Here is a 16,675-nt window from a genome sequence, read left to right on the forward strand (position 1 = left end):
CCTGCAATGAATAAGCCCAAGTCTGCTTCACACACACGAAGCAAAGCATTTCCCCCTCACAGGATAAGAACACTAAAACCAAAGCCACCCTCTGAGGCCTGTATCATTTTCCATTCTCACAGGAACTGAAAGCTGTTCAGCAAAATTCCCTTTGCAGGGCTGGTGGGAGAATGGCCACCTCTTTCTACCACTGTCTCTATAGGAAGAGAAGCTTTGCTTTCCCCAGCTTCACTCTGGAGAGCAGCTCTGCAGGTCCTACTCCTGTACAGAATCCATGGAGAGAGACCTGCAAGCCTGAGAGCAGCTCCAAAAGCATCCACTGGATTTCAGAAATCTGCACAAGACCAGTTGCAGGATAGGTCTCAAATTTGAACACAGAGGGGTCTGTCAGCATCACTTACTTTACCTCCTACTCTCAACACAAGACTACCCTGGCATTCAACTTATCTAAGAAGGTGAGGGGGGAAGTAAAAGACGACTAGATTTTGAACCAAAACTTTTCTTCTTCTGTAAAAGACTGACATCAGCATTGCTTTATCATGTTCCAAAATTGCCTGATGTTAGCTGGTTGATACCAAGTCACAGTGGGAATGCCAGGGACATTTGTTAGCATGAGGCACAGCTTTAGGGCTAGGGCAGCCTACCAGCACTGCAATCAGCTGAGATCCTCTCTTCCATTTTCCAGCTCAGTGCTCAATTCCATATTAAACAAGCAGTAGTACAAGTGGAGCTGCAGAACACAAAGCTAGACAATAAAGCCCTGAAGAGCAGAGGGAAGGCAGCTCCAACCACTTTGTCTCCCTCGGGGTGGAGGAGGCAAACAGAAGTTTAATAGCTCAAAGTCTGTCCTGCTGCAATCTTGGAGCGAGCTGCAGCTGGAGCAGCTCTTTGTGGCCATAAACCAAAGCAGGGCAGGACACTCTCCCTGTGCCAGGGAGCAGCATCCGGCAGAGTCCAGCAGTGCTCGGACAGGCTGCCTTAGCTGCCTCCAGCAGGCACATGCAATACATGGGAGTTTACATCAAAACTGCCTCTGCTTCCACCTCCCTCTCATTCCCATAGCACAGTTAAGCTCCCTGGGCACTTCCCACTCAAAACTGTTCACAATCCCGTCCCTAGTTCATGCAACTCGGCTGAGTTGCTGCCCTTCCTGTAGTCACAGGGAGCCAACAGAGTTGTTATCTGTTGTCCTTCTCAAACAGCACAGCACCTCCTGCATCCTTCCCTGTTAACAACTCTGCCTTCTGCTTCATTCCCGGAATAGCTTCTAACTCTTTCCTTCAAGCCAGATTCATTAACCAGCTGCTGCAGAGCTGTTTTGCCTCCCCCAGGTACTCTGTGCATGTCATTTGTTAATGACTCATCTCAGCCTGGGCTCATTGCAGACACCCCCCTCCTTTTGCGGCACCAAGCCCGTCGCTGGCACACCAGGAGAGCCAAACACGCAAACAGCTCCATTCCCTCCAATGCCTCGGTCCCTTCTCCGTCCTCTGTCGCCACCAAACATGGGACAGCTCTTTATTCAAAGTGCTATTTCCTCCCTTGCTTCTTTGCTGATCAAAGGCAATGTGTACTGAAGCATGAATAAGATCCTCACCCCCAGCCAGGCTTTGAGAACAGCAAAAACGTAAGAACAAACTCGAAAACTTCCAACACACTGAAAGAAGCTCCAGCAAACTAATGTGACTCCTGTAATTGGCAGGGAACAAACACCAAGGGTGCCAAACTCACATCTATTTCCCCAGCAGACTGTGGCTTGCTGAGGAGCTAAAAACAATGTCCAAAGGCATTTGTATTCCTCCTGCCTCTTTACAGGACTGATATTACAAATGGGAGGGAAAGAAAACAGAGCCTATTCTCACCAGTCAAATCCAGTGAGGAACTGGACAACCAGTATGCTGCAGCTGTCCACACAGCAAGCCAGAAACAGACCCAGTCCATTTCCATCACACAGATTTGGGGACACAAAGCCCACCTGCACCTCTCAGAAGCTGTCAGCTAAACACTGGGAGAAGCTGGAACAGGAACTAGTACTGCTACTGCTTGGGAAGCAGCTCCCTTGAGGTACAGGGGAGGGCTTCATGCTCTGGACTTACTCACTTAACGTTCTTCCCTGGGAATATTTTGGCTTGCATTTCTAGAGGGACAGAGAGCTGGTAAAGAATCAGAAGCTCGATCAGAATCAGAAGCCTTGGGGACTTGACCCAGAGGAAGCTGGAGAGGGATTATTTAGATCTGCCTCTCCAGATTAAAAGCTGGTGTGCCTGCTCTGCAGGAGAAGAAAAGGAGAGAGATTTACTTTCAAAAGTGAACAAGTCCCGTGACTGAGGACTGCAAACATGCAGATGGCAAAGAGTCCTGGTAGCAATAAGAGGAAGGCACGTGCACTGCACAAGCAAGTGCAGGTGACAGCTGGCTGCAGGACTAGAGGATTGTCACAGTCCTCTGCTTCAACAGCTCCCCTGCCCGCTCACAGGGAGCTCTTCCCTTTACAGAAGCAAAATGCAGAGGCCAAACTACAAAGCACTCTCTGCTAGACCCAAAGGGAAGAATCGACTGGCCTAAGAGAGCACAACTACAAACCTTCCACAACCAGCAAAGCTGTTCAGGCTCAGGACACTGGGCTTGGCTACCAGCTCTGCCACAGATCCTTCTGCACAAATTTGGACAAAGGTGAACTACTGACAAAATGTGAAGGGCGCTTCCCTGCCTCCCACATGAATAAGGGAGCTCAGTCAGACCTTTGGATAACATACACCAAGAATCAAGTAAATTCTCAAGTAAGCAAGTGCCACTGGACTACAAGCCTAAAGCAGCCTCAAAGTCAAGACTCCAGACTCTGACATAAAATCAGCATTTTTAATTTTTTTTCTAAAATGTGCTTTTTCATGAATTGCTGTTCCAATGCTTCCCCCTTAAAAAAAAAAAACCCACACCTTGACAAACTAGGTGCAAATCACCTGAAGTTAGTCTGTAACAAATAAAAAAAAAAACAAAAACACAAAACAAAGGCTGAAATGCTTTAGAATCACAACAATGTACAAAAAAAAAAAAAAAAAAAAAAAAAAAAAAAAAAAAAAAAAAAAGGAAGAAAATACAACCTGAAAGTGTTCAAAACTCAGAAAAACTAGTCAAGTCCGTTGCTTCAGCAAGGGGATGCTGCTGCGACCCCTGCCAGTGGGTCCTGGGCCACCAGCCTGCCTTGATGCCAAACAGGCTCCTCTCCCGTGCAGACCACTGTCGCCAGCATCCAAGCAAGAGCGAATGCATTACCCTCCGAAGGTATCAATGGGGGAAACAACTCACAAGCAGCTCTGGGAGGTCACATCACATTCAGGAGGACCAGTTTCTAGCGTGCCCCTGACCACCTGCAAGAAGGAAGGCGTGAAAGAGCAGCCTGCTTCCTCCTTATTGTACTGATGCCTCAGAGATGCAGAACAGTGCTTTAAATCTGTGAGAGATTAAAGGGCTTAGTAAGGGCAGTAAACAGACAGTTAAGTAAACAGCCCAGCACTGGATCTCATCTTCACAGAGCGAGGTAGTGTGAATTTCACCCCAGTTTAAAATAGACAGGGGCAGCAGAAAGGCTGAAGACTTCCACGTAAAGCAGTTCCTGGCCTAGAAACCTTCCTGTGCTCCCTTTGGGAATGAAAAGATCTGTGCTGATGGCTTCCTCACTCCCAGTCTGGCTTTGGTAGCCACACTTCAACCCTGGGATTCAGACACTTGCTATAGAAGCTCTCCCAAGATCTGATTTAGTACAGCAGCTTCCTCAAGGCTAAGCAGCAATAAAACTAGTTGGGAGGGAGCAAAACTGTCCACAGATATTTTGGGGTTTTTTCCTGCCCCTTTTGGTTAGTCTCTTTCTTTAAAAGTCCCTCTTTAGAAGATCAGAACAGGGACACCCTGAAAATTCATAGGGGCTACACAGTGTAACTTAGCCAGGTGCTGCTAACTGGGAGCTGTGTTCAAACACGGCTTTTATCTGCCAGCCTGGAAGGGACTGGCCCAGAACCCACTGAAAAAGGAGTTGCAGGCCCTTTTTGCTCCTCCTGTTGTCATTCCTAACTGAATGACAGTGTGGATGGTATGTTCTAGTGGCGGCTGGAGACCAGCCCTTTGACTTTGGACATCTTCTTTGTGGGCTGCCTTTGTTCTGTGTGTGGAGGGCACTCTCGCTCTACCAGCTGCTGTTCCATCTCCTGTGCCGACGACGAGGCTGTAGCTTTTAATGTTTTCTTTATGTTTGTGACCTGGCCAAGAAGAGACAGTGAATCAGCACCTGCTTCTTCCTCCCCTCGCAGCAGAAACTCAGTTCATAAACATATTGAAAATCCCCTGGAGTACAGAGTGGAGATTACAAAAGAGACTCTCCCAGCAGTAACGTGCTCTGCATTTGACTTTATTAATGTTTCATCCTCAATTACAGCCAGAGCTGTTAATATTTCCAGTCTGGGTCAAATACAGAGTAACTGGGGATTCCTTATTTTTTTCCTAAGAGACAATGGCACAATACTGTACCACCTTTCTTTCTGGCTGGAGGGACCTACTACTGCCTCGGTGCAGAAGGTAGCCATTCTACCTTTTTGTTGGCCAGAAGCAGAAGGTGAAAGGAGACTGCGAAAGAAAAATTTGCTCTTAGGACAGCACTTGAAAAGGGAAAATGCCATTTGACCTGGCTGGCTGGCTAGAAGCAGGAACAGAAATTGGTTTCATGGGAGGCAGCAGTAATGTTTCTGCTACTCTAGCTGAAAAGGAGAGATACATCACCAGGAACCATCCTCTGTCCCCTGGAACTCTGTAGGGCTCACTACAAATACAATGAGCAAATCTCTAAAAAAAACCCCCAAGGTTTGGGAGTCAGGTGCACCAACACCAGGCCAAAGGCATTTGGCAAACCCAACGTCCTATGTGTGCCTCCAAGCACACGCAAACATAAACCTGCAGGGATGTAGCCCTTGGCAAGAAATAAGCCCTGATCCGGTGCCTCGGGAGGCCCCGTTCCCACCTTCCCCGCGGCTTTAGGTGGGTTTGGTGGCTCGGGCCGGGCCGGACCGCGGGCTCGTGCTGCCACCTACGGGCGGGAGCGCGCAGGGCCCGGCCGGGCCACCCCGACCCCCGGGGGAGCTGCCGGGGGCACGTTCTGCAAAGGCAACGAGCCTCGAGAGATTTTTGTTAATTGCACTTTCAGGTGCAAAACAAAGAGAACTGGTTTGTTTTTTCCTTACTAGCTGCCTTGTCGGAAAGGAACAGAATTGTATTAAAGCCTTGTGCTGAAAGCACAGTTTTCCACACAAATCAATGTAGACAACAGTTAGTTCAGTCACCTACCCTAAATTTATAAAAATGTATCAAGAAAGGTGCAATCTGCTCGTACTGGGCAAATGTCATGTTTGTGGCCTTACCTGCACTCAGAAACAGACGTGTTTTCTTCCTACCCCACACCTTATTTGCATGATTGCCAGCCTGATTCAGAGAGCCATGACCATCAACCAGGTGTTACCAGATCATTTTCTTCAGCAAATAAACACTTATCAACCACCCTGAAATTACGCTGTACCCACCTCCATCTCTACCTGCTGCTGAGTTCTGTGATGGTTCTCTTTGTACTGGTTGGCTCTGAGTACTTGCTGCTCAATTCCTAAAAGAACTGCCTCACAACCATCGCACCTGCAAGATACGAAGCATGTCAAACAGTGTCTACGAGTTCCCTCTGGAGCAGCTCAGTCAGGCACCGAAAAGTCACACTTATCCAAAAGTTTAAGAGATTATTAAATTTATACCTCCTGCTTAGAGCTGCAAAAAGCTGGCAAGTTTTTTTTGCTGCATACTCAATGAATTTCACAGCATTCTCCAGAGAGTCTGTGTTGCTCTTACCATCAAAGAGTAAGGGCAGGTTCAATATAATTTCAACCTTCCTTTTCAGTCAGAATTACGGTTTAAACAGGGATGCAACATTATTTAAAGTAAGAAAAATTTTAAAATTAAGGAAAAAAGTAATACCGAAATAAGTGTTCAAATGACAAGAACTCAGATCTGGAGAAGACAAAAAGAGAATTGGCAGAGGGTTCACTGTTACCTTCCAAACAGGGCTGTAAGGTCCTGGAAGCTGCCAGAGCCCTCCTGCCATGATGGGACTGAGGGAGTTGGAGTAGAAAAGCAAAAAACCTGCCCCCACCTCAGGACAGTGTATTTGCCCAGCAGTTTAATTACTTTTCATGCACTCATTACCACAGCAACTAGGAAGCAATTCCCAGTCAGCTTAGGATCTGCCACAGGCTCCAAAGTCTGCAGGGGAATTTCTCTGGGTGGGAAAGGAGTCCTACAAAAAGATGAGAAGCAGCTGCTGGCAAAGGTACAAAATGATAATACCACAGTCCCACTGTGGCTGCAGGCAGCAGTGATTCTCTAGAATTTGCCCACATGCTTCTCATCACAGTGAAAAAGCCTGAAAAGTAACAGTTCTGTTTTCACTATCAAGTGTAACAGCAGCAAGGGGAGTAGCTCCCACCACAGGACCTTGGGTCCAGTTTGGCACCTCTCTCTGCAAAAGCCTCTTCTCCTCGCTGAGGTCCCGCCATGTAAAAGCAACAGTGTGAGCAGAAGCTCACCATGTGGTAGTTTGGCTTCATACATAACACAAATTGAGTCCCAGATGGGATCTTGGAAAACTCGCCCAACAGACTCCTCCTCCACGTGCCGATTTATAGCACAGGACTCCTGATTAATGGAACATGGTGCAATTGAGCCAGCACTTGAAACTCTGAGGATAAGCTAAAAACAGGACAAGCCACGTAACGAGGAACAAGAAAGGTAGAGAGGCTGCCTCACCATTCCTGGAGTGTTTTGACAATGTTACTGATGTCCTTCTTCTGAATGTCTCTACCAATACAAAAATCCACCTCTAACACCTGGTTTCGCTGATCCAACTTCCCCTGGATAATATCTGTATAAACCGCCTCAATAATCAGATCTTCCAACTCCCTCAGATTCCTCATATCCAGGTCCTTCAGCAACACAGAATAGGGAATGCACTAAAAAAGCAAGACCAAGAATAAGTCAACAGTCCTAGAGCCACAAATGAACAGCTAAGTCTCAGAAGGTCAAGACTCAAACTTTTATTGTATCCTACACTTCAACCTGCACATGCAGCAGTGACTGATCGTGGCAGAACAAACACCTGCCAGGCCATGAAATATTCTGTCACAACTTCAGTAATTCCTGAAGCTTTGGCATTAGCACATCACGGAAGAAAAAAGGTAATGGGATTGTATAAAAAATTAAGAGTGCTGGCTTAGCCCTTTCTAAAACAAAAAGTGTTTTTAAGCACGATTCTCTGTTTCCAGCAGTGAATGAAGCCATACAAAGTTTCCCAGGCCTTCCTGACCAATTTGCACGTCAGTTCAGACACCCTTACAACTCATCCATGGAATTTCACTAGGCTAATGTCCCAAATACACCAGGAGAGAACACTGTACACTGCAGGTACTTTCCTAGGACAGCATTTTTTTGTGAGTACTTATGCATTCCATAGCACTTCAGTGCTATGGAGTGGATGGTATTTTCTAAAACTAAACCAAGAGCCCAGTGGTGTCACACTCCAGGCACGTTACCTTCATTCGGGACGCCAGGCTTACGATCGTCAAGTGCTTCAGCTTGTTCGTCTGAGTCACTGTTAGTTCAGGAAGGTTGTCTTTGTTTGCTGTTAATGTCAAAAAGACAGGACTTGTTAAAAACAACTTGACAATTCCATGCTTCTCTGCTTCTTTAATAATTCTGGTTCTGGAATTAGAAGGTAACTCACAAGTGGTGCCCTGCCAAAACTGTTGGTCAATGTTTTGGTTCTAATAAGTAATTTTTATTTCATTAACAAGCTGACAGAATAAAATTTCCTTCTTGGCTAATCTGTTCGCAAATACAGCTGGTTTTATTTCTCTGAAGAATTGCAGAATTTAGAGTTGAAAGTTTAAAGTACCAGGCTGAGGAAGAGAGGAAAAATTATTAATCTAGATGGCCACACTGTCACAGTATTATATCCATGTGCCTCATGAATATTTAAAAACAGAAAGGAAACTGGCAGCTCTCCAAAGCAAAAACACCTCTTTAAAATATCTACTTTAATGGAAATAAATGTTTCGGGGCCACTCAAGTTCTCCCATCCATCCCACCTCATCCAGTGCTCTACATTTTGACTACTTTTACCCATTTCTCTTTCTTCACTAGAAAAGGAAGAACGATCTGTGCTGTCACATGCTGGGACACAAGAGCCATGAACAGCAAACACATCCTCTAATCAGTCACAGAATTCATGAGGCTCGTGTTGCTCCACAGCCACTGGAATTTCCAGTCCTTGCACTTACAGATGCCACTTCTCCTTATAGGAACTAGATAGCTCATCCACCACAGTGATAGCCAGCATCATGACAGAATTCTTTGTCACACTCTGTAATGGTCTGGATGAGGCTGCTACCCACAAATGAAGCATTAAATTGTAGCAGAGTGGAAGCATAAGCACCAGAGATAAAAGCACATTTCGACAGATACAAAGATGATTCACACAGAGTCCCTCTGAAGCTGTATAAAAGTCATTATTTCAACTTCTATTCTAGCTAAGAAATTCTTCATTTTGTTTCAGCAGTGCTGCCACGGAATAAAAGGTTGTCTCATAAACCATATAGATTTTATAAATAATGCAGAACAATTTTGTCTACGTTTTCTGCAGTTTCCATAACCGATGTCATCTAAATTTCCAAACAGATGTCTGAAATTGCCCTCTGCAGAGGTAAGTGGTCTGTGAACATTAATGAATTCTGCTACAGACCAACTCCATCCAGCACTGCTGTCCCATCCAAACCAGTACCACACCGTGGTCTCTAGCCCTTCCTTTAATTTTAGCAATTAAAAAGCACATACGACCCAGAGAACCCCTATGGAGAACTCTCGTCCCAAGCAAATTCTGTTCTTGGACATTTTCCCCCAGCCACACTCCACCAGGCATCACAGAAAGCAAGGAGCTGCCTCTGACAATCCTGGAGGGCAGCCCAGCCCTGCCCTCTGCAATCAGGCAGCAGTCTCTTACCTACATAGTCTCGGTACGTTCCGTACGCAAACAGGTTCAGCAGCTGGAAATAAGCAGCATTGGACCCTTCGGCGAGCTGGGTGGGGGGAAAGGAAATGTCACATCGAACAGTAACAGTCAACACAACCCTGATAATCAACTTCTCCAGAGAATGGTTTAAGCCTGCACAGGACAAGAAGTACCCAGAAAAGCAACTACATCTCTGTCTTAAAGAGCTGGACCCTTTCTAAGGGCTCACGAGCAGCAGAAAACTTCAGCAGTTTTAGAGTCAAGGTGATCCAGCCAATTCTATGCAGCAGAACACAACTACAGTTTGGGCTGTCAACTGCTTTGTGCAGCACCTCAGGGGGTAAAAGAAAGAGGCAATTCTTAATTTCATGTGACAACCTACAGGGCCAGCTCTTCTCCTCATGTGATAAGCAAGCAGGCAATGGTGATGGCTGGTTAAGTATCCTGGCTGTGACTGTGAAAGCGAAGGCAACTCACCTGCAGAACCACCACAGCTTCAAAGCAAAGCAAGCGGGAACACTGTGAGTTGAGTGCATTTGAACACTCCTTGCCTGCAAACACTTCACTGGGTAACAGCAGCACCAAGCAGTGATTTCTATCGAATGGGGTTTTTTAATAAAATTTGCTGCACACAATCCGGGGTGGGGGAGGAGAAAGTCCTTGTGAGTTGATGCTGAATAACCATAGAGGCACTTCTGGGCATATTTAGGAGCCTGTCTGGAAAGCCAAACTTGCTGCACACTGCGTTATTCCAGCTGCAGAGATACTCAGCTTAGATTCCCTTGCTGGAGTAGAGGCAGGGGCTGGCAAGGCATTCTCAGCAAAAGCTCTGGAACTTACTTTCCATCTTGGTTTGAAATGGTTTGGATTTGGTTACCACCCAGGCCTGATACACTAGACATCTGTTCACAAAGACTTTTGGAGAGCACTGAAGTTTTGCTTTCCAGGACAGCAAAGGAGTAGAAAGGGTTTTTTTTTTTGTTGCTGGCTGGCCAAGTGCCTTCCTAAAACTGTTACTGTGCTGCTGCCAGGTTTCTGCTGTGTTAGCAATTGCATTAAGGTAGCAAAGCTTTATATGGGTATTTTTTAACACCTAACATATACAAGGCAAAAGCAACGTCAGTCTCTCACACACAAACATCTCAGAACCAAAATAAGTCGCATCAGGTCCTTCCTGGCACAGAAATTTCATGCACAGGCTGCGTGTGAAAATTTCTGGGGATCCCTCATATTGGAGGAGTGCAGAAAAGGGCATTAGGATGGAAACTCATCTCTTACCTCCTGCACGTTTGTTAACTCCAACAGCTCTCCAAAGACATAAACCCCAGGAGCCTCCAGCACTTGATTTATAAGAGCAGTCAGAGCTGAGCCACTTGTACCTTTGGCCAGTAAAATAAACTGCTCTAGAAGATTGCAGGATGGTTTCTGTTCCCCTGCCATTCTAGGTTTTCAATCTGTCAATAAAAGAACATAATATTAATACATCCTTCCTCCTCTGCCAAGTCCTGCCTGGCAATGGACCAGGAGGTGCTGAGCTTTTTTCACTGTAGCAGAGCCAGGCTCTTCTCCAGTACCCAGGGGCAGCCACAAACCCAGCAGGTTCAACTGCTGATTTGTCTGGGGAGCAAAAATGATCCATACAGTATCTGAGCAAAATTTCTGTCTGTTCAGTCCCCCAAAAGGATCTGCTCTTGCCAGTAGGAAAGTTTAGATTTCATGCTGTTTTCAGACTTTTCCTTATACTGATGCCGCCAAATAATGCCAGCCTTGCAGATGCTTTTGATACATCTGTTAAAGGCCAGCTGAGGCTTCCTCCTTCCTCATCACACACCCCAAAGCCAGCCCCTAACGTAATTCCCTGTGAAGGACTGATCCACACTGCACGCTCACACACTACACCTTTTCCTTTGACACTGGCTACAAACACAGTGGGTGCACATAATTCCTACTGCTTCTGAGCCCAAAAGGCAGAGAGAATTGGCCTGTAAAGCAGCTCACCAGTCTGCATTGCACAGTTTAAGTGTTTTGGCTGAACTGGAAAGCTCAAGTGATAAAAATACCCTGTCGACAAAGGCTCTATTTAAGTCCCTGTAAAGAGAGGTCTTTGTCTTCCTCTGCTGCCTGACATTTCTGGTGTGCATGTTGTCTCCCAGCACCAACATGTTGTTTTTGAAACCTAAACCACTATTTATTAACAAGCTGCACAAAACAAGTTGTTTGTTTACAAACAACGGAGACAAAACTTCCCAAGCATGTTATTCAGACTCCAAACAAAGAACTTGGCAGTTGGGGGGGGGGGGGAAGTTGTGTTATGTTTGTATGGGATAAGTATAAAATAGAGGGCGTAACCTTTACTTTGGAGAAGAAAACTAAACAAACAGCAGAGAACCAAACACCAGAGATTGTGTCTGGTTCTATGTGACCACCGGGCCCACATCCTCCCCCCTGGGGCAGCACAGTCACACAGGGGTTTCACTGTTTCACCAGACCTACCCAAATTAAGGCTTCTGAAGGCATCACAGCTTCCTGTATTAGTCAACTTCTAAAAATACACTTCACCCTGCTCTTTTACACCTCAGTGGTCTCAACCTGAGCAGGCAACCTTTCACACTCTGCACACAGAGACGTCTCAGCTCTCGGTGTAAATCCTCTTTCCGTCAGAGGCACAAGTGCAGCAACAAGAACAGCACCTCAGTTCTGACTGAGACATCCCTGCAATACAGCAACGCTCAGTGTGGATTCCTCACACACCAGTGCTGCCCTCCCCACTCACGGAGAAGGAACAGACACTGAGGACAATTTCCTCAGGAAAGCACATGGTCTGAGCGGGCTGGGAAAGGGATTCAGATTCCCCGGTTCTATTGTTCCTCCCTCCCAGGTAACCAAACCACACGCTGGAGCGTGATGCTGCAAAGGACTGGCTGGTGCATCCATGCCCTAAAAGGGAAGGAATGCCAACTCTTTGCCCCTTTCCAAGTACACGTTCAGACAACAGCGGTGCTATTGCAACCTGTCCGCACACCCGGGAATACCTCGCTGCTTCCACAACCGTCTTACCCTGGTGAGAAGTGACTGAAATACACAAAACACTCCAGCGGAGCTTGGCCAAAGGCTACGACAATCCGTGCACTGAGACAAACCGGGCTTCTCCCGGTCAGGCCTCTCCGAGGGGTTTCAGGGCGGGAAGCGGCCCGCAGACCCCGCATAGGGAGGCGGGGGTTTCCCGGCCCTGCCGTCCCTCCCCTGACCCCCGGCAGAGCCCTCGGGCCCCATCGAGCGGGCAGAGCCCTTCCGCAGGGGGCGATTCACCAAGGGGTCCCTCAGGGCCGCCCCGGCCCGAGGCGTTACCTGTCGGCTCCCGGCCTGCCGCCCGCCGCTCCCGGCGCCGAGCCCGCCGCGCCTCAGGCCGCCATGATGGCGGCGCCGGCGTCCGCGCGCGGCCCCTTCCCCCCCGGAACGCGCGAGCCGGGCCGAACGTTCCGCCCCATCCCGGGCGGCAGCCAGGACAGGGAAGCGCGTCCCGGCAATCCCTCGGATACGGGACGGGCACGGCGGGACGGGCACGGCGGGACGGGGGTGCTGGCCGCCCTAGAGCCGCTGTCCGGAGGCCCTTGGAGCGAACCTCACCGAGCAGCTGTTTCAGCACAACCCGGGGAAATTCCCGCCTCTCTTTTTGGGGATATGGGGTGCGGTGGCGGCGTCGCGGGGGTTTGCAGCCCCGAAATAGCCTGTGCGAGGGGTCGCCGTGGTCAGGCCGCTTCCTCATTGGAAGTGGGGCCATTATTAGATGGAATGGTTGCACTGGAACAGGCTCCCCAGGGAAGTGGTCACAACCCCAAGCCTGGCAGAGCTCAAGGAGCGTTTGGACAACGCTCTCAGGCACAGGGTGGGGTTCTTGGGGCTGTGCAAGGAGAGGATTTGAACTCTATGATCCTTGGGGGTCCCTTCTAATTCTGGTTATTCTATAAATCTGTGATTCTATGTGGAGGTTAATGGGCATGCGATGGGATTCTTGGGGTTGTCCTGTGCAGGGCCAGGAGCTGGGCTTGAGGATGTGAGTCCCTTCCCCTTCAGGAAGGAATATCACTCAGGATATTCTATGATTCTACCAGCCAAGCCTCTCAGGCCAATCCTCCTGGGAAATGCCAAGAAATGGGGTGAAAAATGATATGGTGCTAGTTAAATTCCGTAGAAAAATGGTCCATAGAAATGACAAGCCAAAGGACAGAGCTCTGGCTGTGATGTGAGGGAGCAGGGAGGGAGCTGGAAGGGTTCAGATCCTCTCCAGGACACAGATCAGGAGCCAAAAGACTCCTGAGAGGGTACAAGAGCAAGGGTGGAAAGGAGGGAATTGGGGGTTTTTCATCACGGAGGCCTGTAAGCTCATCCATGCTCATGCTGCGAATAAAGTGTGCCTCTGCTAAAAATCCTTCAGCCAAGAGCAAAGTGCTCCTGGCTTTCAGTCAGCCAGTCCCTGAAGATCAAATCATGGACCAGCACAATAGGAGAGGGGCGCTTTCAAGGAATGAACATCAGAAATTATTAGGGAAACTGATGGGGCTTAGCCTGTGCCTCAGAGCCACAGCAGGTCCCCAGGGTCCCCTCGTCCAGAGAAAGGATGTCAGACAAGCGCAGAGATGCAGGTGTTGGAATGCTGTTGTGACACTCTGGGCTTCAAAGCAAATTGGATGTAAAAAAACCAGGCCCTGCACAGCAAGGGAACTCAGCCAGGGCTATAACAAGCCATTCAGTAATTTACTTAAGCCACACTTAGCTCCCATCTGCATAGGGAGGGAGAATTACCTCTTTAATCTCATCCTAACCAGGCCCTTCCCCATGGTTTGTGTTGGCCCAGACGTGCTGGAACAGTGGCCCTGGACAAGCAGTGCGTGGCCTCCTTTGTCTCAAGTATTGATAAAGCTCAGATGCCAGGCTGAAATAGAAATGGAAATATATGATTGTGAGCTGTTTTCCATGGATTGGTTTTGCAACCTCTCGCTAGAGCCTGTGGGTAAAAATCAGCTGTAAGCCCCATGTAGGTCAGCCAGGAGGGCCTGTCCTGCGCAGGGAGATGTTAATCCATTTTATCTTTTAATGTTGGCATTATCTCTTGACTCAGCCCATCTCTTCCCCTTGTGATTCTGCAGTCCTGGTCTCTTTTAGGCAGCAGATAATTCAACTAATTTCCCTGCACTGCCTGAGCAAAGAAACCTTAAATCCAGAGTAATGTCCCCAAGCAGTGGGGTCGTGGACTCCCAGACTTTGAGAACACCCTCGCCAAGGAGAGGGCCAACAGGGAAAGTACTTTCATTTTTCTTTAATTTTTCCTTATCTTTCATCAATGAGGTGCTTTAAATCAAAAACTCTTGTGAAAAGAGGTACATGAGGACAACATAGGACCTTCCCAATAACTCACATTATATTCAGAATTTGTGCACTAGACTAAATTAAGCCAACAGGATTAGGACCTGGTTCCTGAAGTGTCTAATAATTTTATTTCCCAACAATTTACAGCAAAATAAAATCAGCTGTTGGCATCATGGCATTGTTGGAGCGGGAGCAGGTGCACCTGCACATGACTGAACGGCCAGTAGCCCTAGGGGAAAGCTCGGCTCCATAAATGCTGACATTGTCCCAGTTGCAGTTTATACCTCATCTGTGTGTGCTTCCCCCACACTTCATCCATTCATCCTCACTCCTTCCAACCTCATGATCCCTGCAGCTGCCAGCACACACCTCCAGAGCATGGAGTGATAGGAGCTGTCAAACTCTCTGCATTTCCCAGGATCCAGACACTCAGCTGCTCGCTGGACTCTCACCTCACGCCTTGGCAAGGCAAAGAGTGGTGTCTGGGTGGTTGCATGTGCGTGGTTGTGCAACCTCTTCCATCAAGTGTGGGGTGAGATGAAGCCCCAGTTTATTAAACTATCCCCAATTACACTGCTCTGCAGAAACACCACCTTGTTTACCTGCACCTCGAGAGAGCAGTTGCTGGGGAAGCAGAAAGCAGGCTGGAGGTGTCTTCTCACCTACAAGGGCAGGTCAGAAGCTGCCACACCTGCCAAGATGTGAAAGCAAAGGGGAAGTTTTCAAAGTGGCACCAAGGGACAGTGAGACTTGCAGCAACCTTCTTGCAAAGAGATTGTTTTAAGACAGGTGCTGTTTGTGTTAATGCAGCCTGAGGATTTGCAAGGAGAACCCAGGGTTTCTGTTACTCTGGGTTGTGCGGTCACATGTTCCACTGCTGCTCCTGCCTGAAGTAGTCACAAAGAGCTTCACACTTCAGCCAATCTTTAGTGATTTTCAGAAGTTCAAAAATGAGAGGCCTGTGCTTCCCTACACAGCAAGGTGAACTTGGGAATTCTGAGATTTGGCCAGAAAACACAAAGGTTCCAACACAAAATTCCAGGAACATTCTTACCCCTGTGGTACAGAGGCCCTTCAACACTGCAAGAGTTCCTCACCTCAAGATCCATTTGGCCTCTGGCTCCTTCATCTCTGAGGAGCCTGAACAGAGGCAGGATCGAGTTCCTTATGTCTTGTGTAAACCAGCATGTCGTACTTCCACCTGGCAGGCTCTTCCTCCCCACACAACCCTTTGTTTCTGCCTTCTTCAGGTCTGCTTTTTTCTCGCTTGTCTTTTATCTTCATCAGTCTTTTCTCCTCAGTGGCCTTTTAGTCCCTTCTCCTTAGACAGCACGCAATTCCACAGCTTAGGTAAAACCCAGGAAAGACTGTTTAGTACAAGATATATATATATATTAGCATAGTGCACCCCTGGCGCTCAGCCCAGACTCAAAATGATCCCTTCATACACTTTCAACCGGCGGCGTGGAACTGAGCATGAATCACACACATCATGGAAATAAATCCTGCCTGTTTTTATTAAGGTCTCTTACTGGTGATACTGGCAGTGGCCTTGTCCCTGTGCATTAAACACGGCCTTTATTAATGTTCACATTCTCCACTTCTGTACAGTGGCTGATTTGGAGGCAAGTCGAGCCATGAGTGAGTGTATTGATGGCACCCTGATTGTTCACTGGTCCAGTTTTGAGCCTGGGTTACAACTGCTGTCTTCATCATGACAGTGCTTTGTATCAGTTGCACTCAGATTGTTAACAGAAGGGTTAATTTGTTCACATTAAAGAACAGCCTGTCTCCTGGGATGTGCTAAAAAACCTGAGACTTTCCCCCACGAATGACTGCTACAAAAACATAAAGGCCATAAAGATGATTAGGGGGCTGCAGCACCTCTCCTGTGAGGGAAAGGCTGAGAGAATCTGGATTGTTCACCCTGGAGAAGAGAAAGCTCCAGGGTGATCTTACTGAGTCCTTTCAGTACCTGAAGGGGTCCCACTAGAAAGTTGGAGAGGGACTTATAGCAAAGACATGTAGAGACAGGACAAGGGGAATGGCTCCAAATTGAGAGAGAGCAGGTTTAGATTAGATATAAAGAAGAAATTCTTTACTATGAGGGTGGTAAGGCAGTGGCACAGATTGCCCAGAGAAGCTGTGGATGCCCCATCCCTGGAAGCGTTCAAGACCAGGCTGGATGAGGCTCTGAGCAACCTATTCCAGTGCAAGGTG

General features: G+C 47.7%; 1 protein-coding gene across 2 annotated transcripts; it reads right to left on the reverse strand.

The window, feature by feature from the left end:
- Positions 1 to 3,842: 3,842 nt before the first annotated feature.
- On the reverse strand, positions 3,843 to 12,486 carry COPS7B (COP9 signalosome subunit 7B). Of its 2 annotated transcripts, none has more exons than XM_027890564.1 (7): positions 12,437 to 12,486; positions 10,367 to 10,542; positions 9,080 to 9,155; positions 7,614 to 7,702; positions 6,832 to 7,034; positions 5,565 to 5,670; positions 3,843 to 4,253 (listed from the first exon to the last, which is right to left on the reverse strand). In XM_027890564.1, exons 2-7 carry the CDS (start codon positions 10,526 to 10,528, stop codon positions 4,095 to 4,097), a joined length of 795 nt encoding a protein of 264 aa, XP_027746365.1. In that variant the 5' UTR covers positions 10,529 to 10,542; positions 12,437 to 12,486; the 3' UTR covers positions 3,843 to 4,094. The 2 variants fall into 2 exon arrangements, with proteins under 2 accessions (XP_027746365.1, XP_027746366.1); XM_027890565.1 differs by lacking the exon at positions 3,843 to 4,253 and adding an exon at positions 4,387 to 5,400.
- Between the last annotated feature and the right edge of the window lie 4,189 nt (positions 12,487 to 16,675).

Source organism: Empidonax traillii, unplaced genomic scaffold (assembly GCF_003031625.1).
Source record: "Empidonax traillii isolate 1590-97213 ecotype Southwest subspecies unplaced genomic scaffold, ASM303162v1 scaffold292:size1342341, whole genome shotgun sequence".
NCBI lineage: Eukaryota > Metazoa > Chordata > Aves > Passeriformes > Tyrannidae > Empidonax > Empidonax traillii.

What these genes read in the sequence shown, in the direction of transcription:
- COPS7B (XM_027890564.1), bottom strand. Translation starts at nt 10,528, where the DNA reads ATGGCAGGGGAACAGAAACCATCCTGCAATCTTCTAGAGCAGTTTATT. An exon ending in GCCTGGCGTCCCGAATGAAG is followed by an intron (nt 7,035 to 7,613) that starts GTAACGTGCCTG and finishes TTGCTTTTTTAG; the next exon opens with TGCATTCCCTATTCTGTGTT. An exon ending in GTCAAAACACTCCAGGAATG is followed by an intron (nt 5,671 to 6,831) that starts GTGAGGCAGCCT and finishes CGTATCTTGCAG; the next exon opens with GTGCGATGGTTGTGAGGCAG.